The 16,662-nt window shown below is 55.1% G+C and overlaps 3 protein-coding genes and 3 pseudogenes across 3 annotated transcripts; all 6 read right to left on the minus strand.

The window, feature by feature from the left end:
- Positions 1-1,272: 1,272 nt before the first annotated feature.
- On the minus strand, positions 1,273-2,049 carry LOC139601465 (feather keratin Cos1-2-like; annotated as a pseudogene).
- Positions 2,050-3,634: 1,585 nt separating this feature from the next.
- LOC139601553 (feather keratin Cos2-2-like) lies at positions 3,635-3,964 on the minus strand. The gene has a single exon (XM_071450676.1). It carries the CDS (start codon positions 3,962-3,964, stop codon positions 3,635-3,637), a length of 330 nt encoding a protein of 109 aa, XP_071306777.1.
- Positions 3,965-6,393: 2,429 nt separating this feature from the next.
- On the minus strand, positions 6,394-7,170 carry LOC139601466 (feather keratin Cos1-2-like; annotated as a pseudogene).
- A 1,585-nt stretch (positions 7,171-8,755) lies between these two features.
- Positions 8,756-9,085, minus strand: LOC139601554 (feather keratin Cos2-2-like). Its single transcript, XM_071450677.1, has one exon. The coding sequence runs from the start codon at positions 9,083-9,085 to the stop codon at positions 8,756-8,758; it is 330 nt and encodes a 109-aa protein (XP_071306778.1).
- Positions 9,086-11,512: 2,427 nt separating this feature from the next.
- LOC139601607 (feather keratin Cos1-2-like) lies at positions 11,513-12,281 on the minus strand (annotated as a pseudogene).
- A 1,592-nt stretch (positions 12,282-13,873) lies between these two features.
- Positions 13,874-14,813, minus strand: LOC139601555 (feather keratin Cos2-2-like). The gene is made up of 3 exons (XM_071450679.1): positions 14,809-14,813; positions 14,594-14,600; positions 13,874-14,224 (listed from the first exon to the last, which is right to left on the minus strand). The coding sequence occupies exons 1-3, from the start codon at positions 14,811-14,813 to the stop codon at positions 13,874-13,876; spliced, it is 363 nt and encodes a 120-aa protein (XP_071306780.1).
- Between the last annotated feature and the right edge of the window lie 1,849 nt (positions 14,814-16,662).

The following is a 16,662-nucleotide window of genomic DNA, read 5'->3' on the forward strand; positions in this document are numbered from 1 at the left end:
CACAGGGCAGGGCCCTTGTGTGCACCCCCCTGGCCGTGTGCCTGTGCCCGTGTGCTGGGCTCTGTGCTCTGGGCTCATCTCTGAGCACACCTGGCCAGGCTGGCAGTGTGTCAGTGCCCTGGCTGTGTGTGCAAGCTGGGCCTGAGCTGAGCTCTCAGCCCAGCCATTGCACGGCCTCTAGGGCCTTCCCTGCCCAGCAGTGCCAGCCCCTGACACACACTCAGCCCCCAGTTCCTTCTCTGCAGGAGCCTGGACAGGGCCACAGCACCCACATCTCTCAAAGACAATCCCAATCCCAGGCCATGCCTTTGTTGCCACCTCCAGGCAGCCTTGGGGCCCTCAGCTGTTGCCCAGGGTCCTTGTTCCCGACTCATGGAGAAGGGTTGATATGACAGGGTTTGAGTGGCTCTGTGGGGATGGGGGAGTCCCCTGACCACAGAGGCCTTTGCCCCATATTCCAGGAGCTGTGGGAAAATGATGCTGTCAATGAAATTGAGGGATGTGGAGAGAAACTGTTATCCGTGTCTGGGAGGTGAATGCCGGAATATGGGGGAGTTTGTGCTCTCTCAAATCCAGAAGAGGAAACAGTGGCAGCCTTCAACATGGTGCGAGGATACTTTTGCTTTTGGTTCCATTGTCGTGCTCACTTGATCCTGTGCAACCATTCAGCTCTGCCTGTGAACTTAGAAGCTGAGCAAAAGACTAATGTGAGGGAGGTGTGTGGCGAGAGGAGGTTGTGGAATATCCCCAGGCACTGGTCTTTCCCATTCTCTGTCACCATTTGACATCATCTTCTCCTGATGATCACTATTTTGGGGAAGCCAGGGATTTGTTTGGGAGCTACAATAGAAAAGCCACAAAGCAAAGGCCACCACGGAGCATCCACCCTCGGCTTCCTCCAGATTTAGCCTTGCGCTGAATGGAAGAGTTCCCAAACACGGAAGGAGAAAGTAGAGGGCCAGGTTTGGATGCAAAAGAACTTTATTGAGTCAAAGGAAGAGAAGGAGGTAGCACAAAGAGGACACCAGGAGTAGACACAGGGGGACAGTGGGGGTGTCCATTTGCCTGGCCTGCAGAGGGATGGAGGGAGGCAAACAGGCCCCACTGGGCTGACATTGGGTGGTGCAGACAGGAAAGGCAGGGAAGGGAAGAGAGTGGAAGATAACAGGAGTAAATGAAGGGGACAAATCCATTGTTCCAAAGATCCATCTTCAGTGCAGCTCCATGTTCAGAGGTTGTGGAGGTTCTTGCCTGAGGATGTCTGCAGCAGCTTTAGCAGGGGCGACAACAACTGTTGCCAAAGCAGTTGGTGATGCAGGAGATGTCAAAGCCCCCAGAGCTGATGGGCACTCCGCCAGAGCTGAGGATGTTGCCAACAGCAGCAGAGGTGGAGGATCCCACGGCGGTGTTCTGGGGGAAGGAGCTGAGGATGGGCCCAGGCAGGGTCACCAGCACAGGGGAGGGTTCAATGACAACGTGGGAGCTCTGGCACTGCCTGACACAGCACTCATTGCAGCTGCTGGCCAGCGGGCAGGGCCCACAGGGCTGGCAGCAAGGGTCACAGGGCCTGCAGCAGGACATGGCTGGGGATCACAGGTGCACCTGGCACAGAGGGCAGGGAGAAGCACAAAGTGAGGACACGTGAGAAGCAGCACTGCACCCAAACACCCTGCAGCCCAGGCACCTCCTGGCCCACATTGCAGTGCCCAGCTCAAAGCCCAGGAGCCACCTCAGCCTAGTCCCAGCCTCGCTCTCTGTCTGCACAAGACCTTCTCTCCCCTGCCCTCTCCCAGCACAAGCAGCTCCCAGCCCTGGGCTCTTGTAGCCCCTCTCAGCTGAGACCTCCAGCCAGGCAAGAGCTGCTCTTGAAGCAGCAGCAGCAGCAGGAGGAGGAGGAGAGTCTTCCCACTCACCTGATTCCTGAAGAGGAGAAGGAGGTGAGAGAAGTGGATGAGAGAGCAGAGACTTGGGCTGCCTTTTATAGCAGACCTGCCCTGCCTCAGGCTCACAGGCACCTTTGTGGAAGCCATAATTTTGTGACCAGCTCATGTCAAATGTGCACCATCCCAGTTAATGGTAGGGGCTGTGGCCTGATTTCCTGCACTGCAGCCTCTATTTCCTGGCTTCTGCCCTGTGCGTGCCTATCTAAAGAATCCTTCTAGTGCCAGCAATGAGAGATCCAAGAACTTCCAGGATATAAACACGTCGGAGGAGGCAGCACCATGGTCTGGTGGCATTCCATGCTGGCTCATGACCTGAACCTGTGTCATTCCTGTGGGTTTCTTTGTGGCAAAGCTCTCAGGGCATCACTCTCATTCTTCCTCTATCCCGGCCCATCTCTCCCGCATCCCTTTGTGACATCCCATGAGTTTTCACGTGCAGCCTGTTTTCCTGGCCCATTTTGGGAATGGATAGGGGACAGAAGGTGTTCTTTGTGGTCTTGTTCCCTCTCTATTGCATCTCCCTTTGGTCAGCACTCCATGGCTGCTTCTGCAGCTCATTCCTGCTCTTGCCCTGGGCTGGACTCCGAGCTGTGCTCGGTGGTCCTTGGCTGGATGGATGGTGCCCAGCAAGCTGCTCTGTCAATCCCCTTTCTCAGGCAGAAAGACAAGAGAAAACCAAACTGATATCTACTTGAAGTTTGAGAGAAGGCAGTTTTCCAAAGCTAAAATGAAAGTTTATGCAAGCACAAGTACACTGGGAAAGAAAATCAGGGATTGGCCTCCTTCCATTGAGAAGTGAGCGCTGGCAATTTCCCAGGAAGCAGGGCTTCCTCCTGTGTCATGGTTGCTCATGATGGCTCACTTTGTACCTAAGGCTGCAGGAATGGGCTCTGTGAGAAGAGTCCAGTGGCTCCAGCCAGCTGTGACTGAGTCAGCTCCAGCTGTGTCCAAAGGGGACTCAGCGCTGCCCAGCACTGAGCACATTTGTCCCACTGCGGATGCCTCTGAGAAAGCAGATTTCATTGGCAATGGTTTGGGCTGGAAAGCAACTTCAAAACCATTTCTTTCCCATTCTCCTTTCCTCAACAGGTGGGCACTCACTAAACCAGTTGTGTTTAAACCACCCACTTGCTCCAAGCTGTGTCCAGACTGGTGTTGCACCCATGCAGGGCTGAGGAATCTAAAGCCTTCCTGGACATGTTGTTTCTATGCCTCACCTATCTCACAGAGAGAGGATATCTTTGCCACTTTCAAGGCAAAGGTAACAAACAAAATTGCACTGCAGGAGTTGCAACACTGTGCTTCCTCCACCCTTTTTCCAGTAAGCAAACTGACGGAGTTGTCCGATAAAGAAGGAGGAATCAGAGGGCGAGCTTTGAATGCAACAGGAACTTTATTGAGTCAAAAGAAGTGGAGAAGAAGGCTCAGAGAGGGCGCCCAAGGGCAGCCACGAATATGCAGCAGGGCTGTCAGATGTCCTGGGCTGCCAAGGGAAGGAAGCCAGCAGGTCCCACTAGGCTGGCATTGAGTAGTGGTGACAGGAAAGGAAGGGAAGAGAAAAAAGAGAAGAGGAGAAGAAGGAAGCAATTCTCTGATGGCCTAAACCCCAATGTGTTAAGTTCTGCCATCATTCCATCACCATGATCCGAGTTCTTGGAGGTTCTGGCCTGAGGAGGTTGGCGGCACCATCTTTAGCAGGGACGACAGCATCTGCTGCCACCATAGCAGTTGGTGATGCAGGAGATGTCAAAGCCGCCAGAGCTGATGGGCACTCCCTCAGAGCTGAGGATGCTGCCAACAGCAGCAGAGGTGGAGGATCCCACGGCGGTGTTCTGGGGGAAGGAGCTGAGGATGGGCCCAGGCAGGGTCACCAGCACAGCAGGCGGCTGAATGACAACGTGGGAGCTCTGGCACTGCCTGACACAGCACTCATTGCAGCTGCTGGCCAGCGGGCAGGGCCCACAGGACTGGCAGCAAGGCTCACAGGGCCGGCACTGCTGGCACTTCTCAGAGCAGGACATGTCTGGAGCCTGGCGCTGCACCTGGCACAGAGGGCAGGGAGGAAGCAGAGCACACGCACGCCTCAGACACAGCCCGCAAGGCACCCCCAGCAGCACAAGGCCCCTGCTGCCTGCACAGCTCCAGCCTGGCCAGCCCCAACCTGGGCATCCTTTGCCTCAGCCCAGCACGCTCCTTCCCAGCTCAGCCAGGCCCAGCTCTGCTCCTGCCTAACCTGGAGGAAAATCAGCACCTCAGCCCAGCCCCAGCCTCTGCACAGAACACACGCTCTCCCCTCTGCCCACACCAGCACCATTACAGAACAGCCCCAGAAGGACAAGGAGCAGCAACAAGGGCCACAAAGGTCAATGCTGCCATGCACAGGGTGCAGGAGAAAGGGGCTTCCAACTCACCTGGTTCCCAAGGAGCAGGAGGTGACAGGAGTGGTGGAGAGAGCCCCCAGTTGGGCTGCCTTTTATCCTGGCCCCACAGTGCCTCAGGGCCCACAGTTTGTGCTGTGTAGGTGACGATATTCCTGCATGATCCCAAATGAATGGAAAGATCTCTGGGAATGGAATGGCATGAGTTGGATTTTCCCTCTACCATGACTTTGCATTTCCTGGCTTACCTCATTCCCAATCCCTCAGGGACACTTCTTCTGAGTGCTGGTATGCAAGATTCCATGATTCCTGGGGCCAAGGATGTGTCCGTGTGGGTAAGAGACATGAACTAGGTGCAGAAAGGATCACAAGGAAGGAGGTGATGGCTGCCTGAGGCATTCTTTGGGACATTTCATGTTCCTGCTGACTGGAAGTGCCTCATCTTCTCCCAGCCCTCCAGGCTTTGGCTCATCAGCCAATCGCTGTCCTTCATGCCTTGCCTTTGAGGTAAAACCTCTTTGCCTTCCTCCTCGTCCTTCACAGTGCATGAGACTCCTGTAGCAGTGCTGCCTGAGCTTCTGTCCTGCTTGGTGTTGCCAGAATCTGCTCTGGCTGGGAGCTCCCCAGCATCTCCTCAGTCCCATCCCTTCCTCAGGCCTCTGCCCCATGTGCTCCCCCACAATCATGTGTGTGGCAGTGTGGCTGTGGCCCCAGTGTGTGCCAGTGTCTGCACATGCCTGTGCTTGTGCCCTGCTGGGAACAGCCCCTGAGAGCCTCTGGCCTGCACGGGGATGGTTGGGCACAGGGCAGGGCCCTTGTGTGCACCCCCCTGGCCGTGTGCCTGTGCCCGTGTGCTGGGCTCTGTGCTCTGGGCTCATCTCTGAGCACACCTGGCCAGGCTGGCAGTGTGTCAGTGCCCTGGCTGTGTGTGCAAGCTGGGCCTGAGCTGAGCTCTCAGCCCAGCCATTGCACGGCCTCTAGGGCCTTCCCTGCCCAGCAGTGCCAGCCCCTGACACACACTCAGCCCCCAGTTCCTTCTCTGCAGGAGCCTGGACAGGGCCACAGCACCCACATCTCTCAAAGACAATCCCAATCCCAGGCCATGCCTTTGTTGCCACCTCCAGGCAGCCTTGGGGCCCTCAGCTGTTGCCCAGGGTCCTTGTTCCCGACTCATGGAGAAGGGTTGATATGACAGGGTTTGAGTGGCTCTGTGGGGATGGGGGAGTCCCCTGACCACAGAGGCCTTTGCCCCATATTCCAGGAGCTGTGGGAAAATGATGCTGTCAATGAAATTGAGGGATGTGGAGAGAAACTGTTATCCGTGTCTGGGAGGTGAATGCCGGAATATGGGGGAGTTTGTGCTCTCTCAAATCCAGAAGAGGAAACAGTGGCAGCCTTCAACATGGTGCGAGGATACTTTTGCTTTTGGTTCCATTGTCGTGCTCACTTGATCCTGTGCAACCATTCAGCTCTGCCTGTGAACTTAGAAGCTGAGCAAAAGACTAATGTGAGGGAGGTGTGTGGCGAGAGGAGGTTGTGGAATATCCCCAGGCACTGGTCTTTCCCATTCTCTGTCACCATTTGACATCATCTTCTCCTGATGATCACTATTTTGGGGAAGCCAGGGATTTGTTTGGGAGCTACAATAGAAAAGCCACAAAGCAAAGGCCACCACGGAGCATCCACCCTCGGCTTCCTCCAGATTTAGCCTTGCGCTGAATGGAAGAGTTCCCAAACACGGAAGGAGAAAGTAGAGGGCCAGGTTTGGATGCAAAAGAACTTTATTGAGTCAAAGGAAGAGAAGGAGGTAGCACAAAGAGGACACCAGGAGTAGACACAGGGGGACAGTGGGGGTGTCCATTTGCCTGGCCTGCAGAGGGATGGAGGGAGGCAAACAGGCCCCACTGGGCTGACATTGGGTGGTGCAGACAGGAAAGGCAGGGAAGGGAAGAGAGTGGAAGATAACAGGAGTAAATGAAGGGGACAAATCCATTGTTCCAAAGATCCATCTTCAGTGCAGCTCCATGTTCAGAGGTTGTGGAGGTTCTTGCCTGAGGATGTCTGCAGCAGCTTTAGCAGGGGCGACAACAACTGCTGCCATAGCAGTTGGTGATGCAGGAGATGTCAAAGCCCCCAGAGCTGATGGGCACTCCGCCAGAGCTGAGGATGTTGCCAACAGCAGCAGAGGTGGAGGATCCCACGGCGGTGTTCTGGGGGAAGGAGCTGAGGATGGGCCCAGGCAGGGTCACCAGCACAGGGGAGGGTTCAATGACAACGTGGGAGCTCTGGCACTGCCTGACACAGCACTCATTGCAGCTGCTGGCCAGCGGGCAGGGCCCACAGGGCTGGCAGCAAGGGTCACAGGGCCTGCAGCAGGACATGGCTGGGGATCACAGGTGCACCTGGCACAGAGGGCAGGGAGAAGCACAAAGTGAGGACACGTGAGAAGCAGCACTGCACCCAAACACCCTGCAGCCCAGGCACCTCCTGGCCCACATTGCAGTGCCCAGCTCAAAGCCCAGGAGCCACCTCAGCCTAGTCCCAGCCTCGCTCTCTGTCTGCACAAGACCTTCTCTCCCCTGCCCTCTCCCAGCACAAGCAGCTCCCAGCCCTGGGCTCTTGTAGCCCCTCTCAGCTGAGACCTCCAGCCAGGCAAGAGCTGCTCTTGAAGCAGCAGCAGCAGCAGGAGGAGGAGGAGAGTCTTCCCACTCACCTGATTCCTGAAGAGGAGAAGGAGGTGAGAGAAGTGGATGAGAGAGCAGAGACTTGGGCTGCCTTTTATAGCAGACCTGCCCTGCCTCAGGCTCACAGGCACCTTTGTGGAAGCCATAATTTTGTGACCAGCTCATGTCAAATGTGCACCATCCCAGTTAATGGTAGGGGCTGTGGCCTGATTTCCTGCACTGCAGCCTCTATTTCCTGGCTTCTGCCCTGTGCGTGCCTATCTAAAGAATCCTTCTAGTGCCAGCAATGAGAGATCCAAGAACTTCCAGGATATAAACACGTCGGAGGAGGCAGCACCATGGTCTGGTGGCATTCCATGCTGGCTCATGACCTGAACCTGTGTCATTCCTGTGGGTTTCTTTGTGGCAAAGCTCTCAGGGCATCACTCTCATTCTTCCTCTATCCCGGCCCATCTCTCCCGCATCCCTTTGTGACATCCCATGAGTTTTCACGTGCAGCCTGTTTTCCTGGCCCATTTTGGGAATGGATAGGGGACAGAAGGTGTTCTTTGTGGTCTTGTTCCCTCTCTATTGCATCTCCCTTTGGTCAGCACTCCATGGCTGCTTCTGCAGCTCGTTCCTGCTCTTGCCCTGGGCTGGACTCCGAGCTGTGCTCGGTGGTCCTTGGCTGGATGGATGGTGCCCAGCAAGCTGCTCTGTCAATCCCCTTTCTGAGGCAGAAAGACAAGAGAAAACCAAACTGATATCTACTTGAAGTTTGAGAGAAGGCAGTTTTCCAAAGCTAAAATGAAAGTTTATGCAAGCACAAGTACACTGGGAAAGAAAATCAGGGATTGGCCTCCTTCCATTGAGAAGTGAGCGCTGGCAATTTCCCAGGAAGCAGGGCTTCCTCCTGTGTCATGGTTGCTCATGATGGCTCACTTTGTACCTAAGGCTGCAGGAATGGGCTCTGTGAGAAGAGTCCAGTGGCTCCAGCCAGCTGTGACTGAGTCAGCTCCAGCTGTGTCCAAAGGGGACTCAGCGCTGCCCAGCACTGAGCACATTTGTCCCACTGCTGATGCCTCTGAGAAAGCAGATTTCATTGGCAATGGTTTGGGCTGGAAAGCAACTTCAAAACCATTTCTTTCCCATTCTCCTTTCCTCAACAGGTGGGCACTCACTAAACCAGTTGTGTTTAAACCACCCACTTGCTCCAAGCTGTGTCCAGACTGGTGTTGCACCCATGCAGGGCTGAGGAATCTAAAGCCTTCCTGGACATGTTGTTTCTATGCCTCACCTATCTCACAGAGAGAGGATATCTTTGCCACTTTCAAGGCAAAGGTAACAAACAAAATTGCACTGCAGGAGTTGCAACACTGTGCTTCCTCCACCCTTTTTCCAGTAAGCAAACTGACGGAGTTGTCCGATAAAGAAGGAGGAATCAGAGGGCGAGCTTTGAATGCAACAGGAACTTTATTGAGTCAAAAGAAGTGGAGAAGAAGGCTCAGAGAGGGCGCCCAAGGGCAGCCACGAATATGCAGCAGGGCTGTCAGATGTCCTGGGCTGCCAAGGGAAGGAAGCCAGCAGGTCCCACTAGGCTGGCATTGAGTAGTGGTGACAGGAAAGGAAGGGAAGAGAAAAAAGAGAAGAGGAGAAGAAGGAAGCAATTCTCTGATGGCCTAAACCCCAATGTGTTAAGTTCTGCCATCATTCCATCACCATGATCCGAGTTCTTGGAGGTTCTGGCCTGAGGAGGTTGGCGGCACCATCTTTAGCAGGGACGACAGCATCTGCTGCCACCATAGCAGTTGGTGATGCAGGAGATGTCAAAGCCGCCAGAGCTGATGGGCACTCCCTCAGAGCTGAGGATGCTGCCAACAGCAGCAGAGGTGGAGGATCCCACGGCGGTGTTCTGGGGGAAGGAGCTGAGGATGGGCCCAGGTAGGGTCACCAGCACAGCAGGCGGCTGAATGACAACGTGGGAGCTCTGGCACTGCCTGACACAGCACTCATTGCAGCTGCTGGCCAGCGGGCAGGGCCCACAGGACTGGCAGCAAGGCTCACAGGGCCGGCACTGCTGGCACTTCTCAGAGCAGGACATGTCTGGAGCCTGGCGCTGCACCTGGCACAGAGGGCAGGGAGGAAGCAGAGCACACGCACGCCTCAGACACAGCCCGCAAGGCACCCCCAGCAGCACAAGGCCCCTGCTGCCTGCACAGCTCCAGCCTGGCCAGCCCCAACCTGGGCATCCTTTGCCTCAGCCCAGCACGCTCCTTCCCAGCTCAGCCAGGCCCAGCTCTGCTCCTGCCTAACCTGGAGGAAAATCAGCACCTCAGCCCAGCCCCAGCCTCTGCACAGAACACACGCTCTCCCCTCTGCCCACACCAGCACCATTACAGAACAGCCCCAGAAGGACAAGGAGCAGCAACAAGGGCCACAAAGGTCAATGCTGCCATGCACAGGGTGCAGGAGAAAGGGGCTTCCAACTCACCTGGTTCCTAAGGAGCAGGAGGTGACAGGAGTGGTGGAGAGAGCCCCCAGTTGGGCTGCCTTTTATCCTGGCCCCACAGTGCCTCAGGGCCCACAGTTTGTGCTGTGTAGGTGACGATATTCCTGCATGATCCCAAATGAATGGAAAGATCTCTGGGAATGGAATGGCATGAGTTGGATTTTCCCTCTACCATGACTTTGCATTTCCTGGCTTACCTCATTCCCAATCCCTCAGGGACACTTCTTCTGAGTGCTGGTATGCAAGATTCCATGATTCCTGGGGCCAAGGATGTGTCCGTGTGGGTAAGAGACATGAACTAGGTGCAGAAAGGATCACAAGGAAGGAGGTGATGGCTGCCTGAGGCATTCTTTGGGACATTTCATGATCCTGCTAACTGGAAGTGCCTCATCTTCTCCCAGCCCTCCAGGCTTTGGCTCATCAGCCAACCGCTGTCCTTCATGCCTTGCCTTTGAGGTAAAACCTCTTTGCCTTCCTCCTCGTCCTTCACAGTGCATGAGACTCCTGTAGCAGTGCTGCCTGAGCTTCTGTCCTGCTTGGTGTTGCCAGAATCTGCTCTGGCTGGGAGCTCCCCAGCATCTCCTCAGTCCCATCCCTTCCTCAGGCCTCTGCCCCATGTGCTCCCCCACAATCATGTGTGTGGCAGTGTGGCTGTGGCCCCAGTGTGTGCCAGTGTCTGCACATGCCTGTGCTTGTGCCCTGCTGGGAACAGCCCCTGAGAGCCTCTGGCCTGCACGGGGATGGTTGGGCACAGGGCAGGGCCCTTGTGTGCACCCCCCTGGCCGTGTGCCTGTGCCCGTGTGCTGGGCTCTGTGCTCTGGGCTCATCTCTGAGCACACCTGGCCAGGCTGGCAGTGTGTCAGTGCCCTGGCTGTGTGTGCAAGCTGGGCCTGAGCTGAGCTCTCAGCCCAGCCATTGCACGGCCTCTAGGGCCTTCCCTGCCCAGCAGTGCCAGCCACTGACACACACTCAGCCCCCAGTTCCTTCTCTGCAGGAGCCTGGACAGGGCCACAGCACCCACATCTCTCAAAGACAATCCCAATCCCAGGCCATGCCTTTGGTGGTGCCTCCAGGCAGCCTTGGGGCCCTCAGCTGTTGCCCAGGGTCCTTGTTCCCGACTCATGGAGAAGGGTTGATATGACAGGGTTTGAGTGGCTCTGTGGGGATGGGGGAGTCCCCTGACCACAGAGGCCTTTGCCCCATATTCCAGGACCTGTGGGAAAATGATGCTGTCAATGAAATTGAGGGATGTGGAGAGAAACTGTTATCCGTGTCTGGGAGGTGAATGCCAGAATATGGGCGAGTTTTTCCTCTCTCAAATCCAGAAGAGGAAACAGTGGCAGCCTTCAACATGGTGCGAGGATACTTTTGCTTTTGGTTCCATTGTCGTGCTCACTTGATCCTGTGCAACCATTCAGCTCTGCCTGTGAACTTAGAAGCTGAGCAAAAGACTAATGTGAGGGAGGTGTTTGGCGAGAGGAGGTTGTGGAATATCCCCAGGCACTGCTGGTTCCCATTCTCTGTCACCATTTGACATCATCTTCTCCTGACGCTCATTATTGGGGAAGCCAGGGATTTGTTTGGGAGCTACAATAGAAAAGCCACAAAGCAAAGGCCACCACGGAGCATCCACCCTTGGGTTCCTCCAGCTTTAGCCGTGAGCTGAATGGAAGAGTTCCCAAACACGGAAGGAGAAAGTAGAGGGCCAGGTTTGGATGCAAAAGAACTTTATTGAGTCAAAGGAAGAGAAGGAGGCAACTCAAAGAGGACACCAGGAGTAGATACAGGGGGACAGTGGGGGTGTCCATTTGCCTGGCCTGCAGAGGGATGGAGGGAGGCAAACAGGCCCCACTGGGCTGGCATTGGGTGGTGCAGACAGGAAAGGTAGGGAAGGGAAGAGAGTGGAAGGAAACAGGAGTAAATGAAGGGCAAAAATCCATTGTTCCAAAAATCCATCTTCACTGCAGCTCCACGTTCTGAGGTTGTGGAGGTTCTTGCCTGAGGATGTCACCAGCAGCTTTAGCAGGGGCGACAACAACTGCTGCCATAGCAGTTGGTGATGCAGGAGATGTCAAAGCCCCCAGAGCTGATGGGCACTCCGCCACAGCTGAGGATGTTGCCAACAGCAGCAGAGGTGGAGGATCCCACGGCGGTGTTCTGGGGGAAGGAGCTGAGGATGGGCCCAGGCAGGGTCACCAGCACAGGGGAGGGTTCAATGACAACGTGGGAGCTCTGGCACTGCCTGACACAGCACTCATTGCAGCTGCTGGCCAGTGGGCAGGGCCCACAGGGCTGGCAGCAAGGGTCACAGGGCTTGCAGCAGGACATGGCTGGGGTTCACAGGTGCACCTGGCACAAAGGGTCGGGAGAAGCACAAAGTGAGGACACGTGAGAAGCAGCACTGCACCCAAACACCCTGCAGCCAAGGCACCTCCTGGCCCACATTGCAGTGCCCAGCTCAAAGCCCAGGAGCCACCTCAGCCAAGTCCCAGCCTCTCTCTGTCTGCACAAGACCTTCTCTCCCCTGCCCTCTCCCAGCACAAGCAGCTCCCAGCCCTGGGCTCTTGTAGCCCCTCTCAGCTGAGACCTCCAGCCAGGCAAGAGCTGCTCTTGAAGCAGCAGCAGGAGGAGGAGAAGAGGCTTCCCACTCACCTGATTCCTGAAGAGGAGAAGGAGGTGAGAGAAGTGGATGAGAGAGCAGAGACTTGGGCTGCCTTTTATAGCAGACCTGCCCTGCCTCAGGCCCACAGGCACCTTAGTGGAAGCCATAATTTTGTGACCAGCTCATGTCAAATGTGCACCATCCCAGTTAATGGTAGGGGCTGTGGCCTGATTTCCTGCACTGCAGCCTCTATTTCCTGGCTTCTGCCCTGTGCGTTCCTATCTAAAGAATCCTTCTAGTGCCAGCAATGAGAGATCCAAGAACTTCCAGGATATAAACACGTCAGAGGAGGCAGAATATTTGCATCATGGTCTGGTGGCATTCCATGCAGGCTCATGACCTGAACCTGTGTCATTCCTGTGGGTTTCTTTGTGGCAAAGCTCTCAGGGCATCACTCTCATTCTTCCTCTATCCCGGCCCATCTCTCCTGCATCCCTTTGTGACATCCCATGAGTTTTCACATGCAGCCTGTTTTCCTGGCCCATTTTGGGAATGGATAGGGGACAGAAGGTGTTCTTTGTGGTCTTGTTCCCTCTCTATTGCATCTCCCTTTGGTCAGCACTCCATGGCTGCTTCTGCAGCTCGTTCCTGCTCTTGCCCTGGGCTGGACTCTGAGCTGTTCTTGGTGGCCCTTGGCTGGATGGGTGGTGCCCAGCAAGCTGCTCTGTCAATCCCCTTTCTCAGGCAGAAAGACAAGAGAAAACCAAACTGATACCAACTTGAAGCTTGAGAGAAGGCAGTTTTCCAAAGCTAAAATGAACGTTTATACAAGCACAAGTACACTGGGAAAGAAAAACAATTTATGGCCTCCTTCCCTCAGGAAGTGATGGCTGGCAATTTCCCAGGAAGCAGGGCTTCCTCCTGTGTCATGGTTGCTCATGATGGCTCACTTTGTACCTAAGGCTGCAGGAATGGGCTCTGTGAGAAGAGTCCAGTGGCTCCAGCCAGCTGTGACTGAGTCAGCTCCAGCTGTGTCCAAAGGGGACTCAGCGCTGCCCAGCACTGAGCACATTTGTCCCACTGCGGATGCCTCTGAGAAAGCAGATTTCATTGGCAATGGTTTGGGCTGGAAAGCAACTTCAAAACCATTTCTTTCCCATTCTCCTTTCCTCAACAGGTGGGCACTCACTAAACCAGTTGTGTTTAAACCACCCACTTGCTCCAAGCTGTGTCCAGACTGGTGTTGCACACTTGCAGGGCTGAGGAATCTAAAGCCTTCCTGGACATGTTGTTTCTATGCCTCACCGATCTCACAGAGAGAGGATATCTTTGCCAGTTTCAAGGCAAAGGTAACAACGAAAATTGCACTGCAGGAGTTGCAACACTGTGCTTCCTCCACCCTTTTTCCAGTAAGCAAACTGGCGGAGTTGTCAGCTAAAGAAGGAGGAATCAGAGGCCGAGGTTTGAATGCAAAAGGAACTTTATTGAGTCAAAAGAAGTGGAGCAGAAGGCTCAGAGAGGGCGCCCAAGGGCGGCCATGAATATGCAGCAGGGCTGTCTGATGTCATGGGCTGCCAAGGGAAGGAAGCCAGCAGGTCCCACTAGGCTGGCATTGAGTAGTGGTGACAGGAAAGGAAGGGAAGAGAAAAAAGAGAAGAGGAGAAGAAGGAAGCAATTCTCTGATGGTCTAAACCCAATGTGTTAAGTTCTGCCATCATTCCATCACCATGATCCAAGCTCTTGGAGGTTCTTGCCTGAGGAGGTTGGCGGCACCATCTTTAGCAGGGACGACAGCATCTGCTGCCACCATAGCAGTTGGTGATGCAGGAGATGTCAAAGCCCCCAGAGCTGATGGGCACTCCCTCAGAGCTGAGGATGCTGCCAAGAGCAGCAGAGGTGGAGGATCCCACGGCGGTGTTCTGGGGGAAGGAGCTGAGGATGGGCCCAGGCAGGGTCACCAGCACAGCAGGCGGCTGAATGACAACGTGGGAGCTCTGGCACTGCCTGACACAGCACTCATTGCAGCTGCTGGCCAGCGGGCAGGGCCCACAGGACTGGCAGCAAGGCTCACAGGGCCGGCACTGCTGGCACTTCTCAGAGCAGGACATGTCTGGAGCCTGGCGCTGCACCTGGCACAGAGGGCAGGGAGGAAGCAGAGCACACGCACACCTCAGACACAGCCCGCAAGGCACCCCCAGCAGCACAAGGCCCCTGCTGCCTGCACAGCTCCAGCCTGGCCAGCCCCAACCTGGGCATCCTTTGCCTCAGCCCAGCACGCTCCTTCCCAGCTCAGCCAGGCCCAGCTCTGCTCCTGCCTAACCTGGAGGAAAATCAGCACCTCAGCCCAGCCCCAGCCTCTGCACAGAACACACGCTCTCCCCTCTGCCCACACCAGCACCATTGCAGAACAGCCCCAGAAGGACAAGGAGCAGCAACAAGGGCCACAAAGGTCAATGCTGCCATGCACAGGGTGCAGGAGAAAGGGGCTTCCAACTCACCTGGTTCCTAAGGAGCAGGAGGTGACAGGAGTGGTGGAGAGAGCCCCCAGTTGGGCTGCCTTTTATCCTGGCCCCACAGTGCCTCAGGGCCCACAGTTTGTGCTGTGTAGGTGACGATATTCCTGCATGATCCCAAATGAATGGAAAGATCTCTGGGAATGGAATGGCATGAGTTGGATTTTCCCTCTACCATGACTTTGCATTTCCTGGCTTACCTCATTCCCAATCCCTCAGGGACACTTCTTCTGAGTGCTGGTATGCAAGATTCCATGATTCCTGGGGCCAAGGATGTGTCCGTGTGGGTAAGAGACATGAACTGTGTGCAGAAAGGATCACAAGGAGGCAGGTGATGGCTGCCTGAGGCATTCTTTGGGATATTTCATGTTCCTGCTGACTGGAAGTGCCTCATCTTCTCCCAGCCCTCCAGGCTTTGGCTCATCAGCCAACCGCTGTCCTTCATGCCTTGCCTTTGAGGTAAAATCTCTTTGCCTTCCTCCTCATCCTTCACAGTGCATGAGACTCCTGTAGCAGTGCTGCCTGAGCTTCTGCCCTGCTTGGTGTTGCCAGAATCTGCTCTGGCTGGGAGCTCCCCAGCATCTCCTTAGTCCCATCCCTTCCTCAGGCCTCTGCCCCATGTGCTCCCCCACAATCATGTGTGTGGCAGTGTGGCTGTGGCCCCAGTGTGTGCCAGTGTCTGCACATGCCTGTGCTTGTGCCCTGCTGGGAACAGCCCCTGAGAGCCTCTGGCCTGCACAGGGATGGTTGGGCACAGGGCAGGGCCCTTGTGTGCACCCCCCTGGCCGTGTGCCTGTGCCCGTGTGCTGGGCTCTGTGCTCTGGGCTCATCTCTGAGCACACCTGGCCAGGCTGGCAGTGTGTCAGTGCCCTGGCTGTGTGTGCAAGCTGGGCCTGAGCTGAGCTCTCAGCCCAGCCATTGCACGGCCTCTAGGGCCTTCCCTGCCCAGCAGTGCCAGCCACTGACACACACTCAGCCCCCAGTTCCTTCTCTGCAGGAGCCTGGACAGGGCCACAGCACCCAGATCTTTCAAGGGCAATCCCAATCCCAGGCCATGCCTGTGATGCCACCTCCAGGCAGCCTTGGGGCCCTGAGCTGTTTCCCGCGGTCATTGCTCCTGAATCATGAAGAAATTTTGAGGTGACAAGCTTCTGGTGTCTCCTCAAAGTGGGAGGAGTGCTGCGGCCACACTGGCCTTTGTCCTCGGCCAGGAGCTGTGGGAAAATGTTTCTGTTAAAGAGAATGAGGCATTTGAGGAAAAGAGTTTAGCCATGTCTGGGGGTGGAGGTAGGGAAGTTGAAAAGGACCATCATAAAGAACAGCATTTCATTCTGATAAGAACAGTATCCACGAACAGCACAGTCTTGGAGAAATACCTTAAGGATGTAAATTAGGCAAACAGAAGTCCTGCAAATGGCATGTAGGGGGGCAGCTCAGTTCTGCAAGACAGACAAAGCAGAAGTTCTGCTAAACAACAATATTGGCCTCACTAAAATGTAGCAGTAGAGCACCAGCTACCTAAGAAGGACATCAAGCTTCAGGACAGACTCCCAAGAAGTATAGAAGGATATGTGACAAGGATGGCAACTATGTCAAATAAGTCAAGTGTGTTGGGCTAGCTAATGGATATGTAATCAGTGCATATGATAAAAAAACATCTCTTTAACTGAATGCCTGGTGCACTCAGAGCATGTTGGCAGGGCTGCATGGCTGGTGGCAAAAACAAGGTGAGGAACTTGCCCATGCAGATCGTAGATGAATTGACTTCTCAGCACTCCTCTAGGAATCTTTGAATTGCTGGAACTTTTTGGCAATGGTACCTAAAAGCAGCAGTTCTTCTTCTAGTGAGAGAAGAGGAGGAAGTGAGGACATGTAAGGGAAAGCAACATGGTGGCACCAAGGTCAGTGGAAAAAAGAGGGGGAGGAAGTGCTTCAAGCATTGGAGCCAAGATTCTTCTGCAAGCCATGGCAAGGACCATGGTGAAACAAACTGTCCCCCTGTAATCCATGAAGTCCACGGTGGATGCAGAGATCCACTGGAGCTCATGGGAAAA

Source organism: Agelaius tricolor, unplaced genomic scaffold (genome assembly GCF_023055355.1).
Source record: "Agelaius tricolor isolate 1412-34295 unplaced genomic scaffold, bAgeTri1.0.p SCAF_31, whole genome shotgun sequence".
NCBI classification, from domain to species: domain Eukaryota; kingdom Metazoa; phylum Chordata; class Aves; order Passeriformes; family Icteridae; genus Agelaius; species Agelaius tricolor.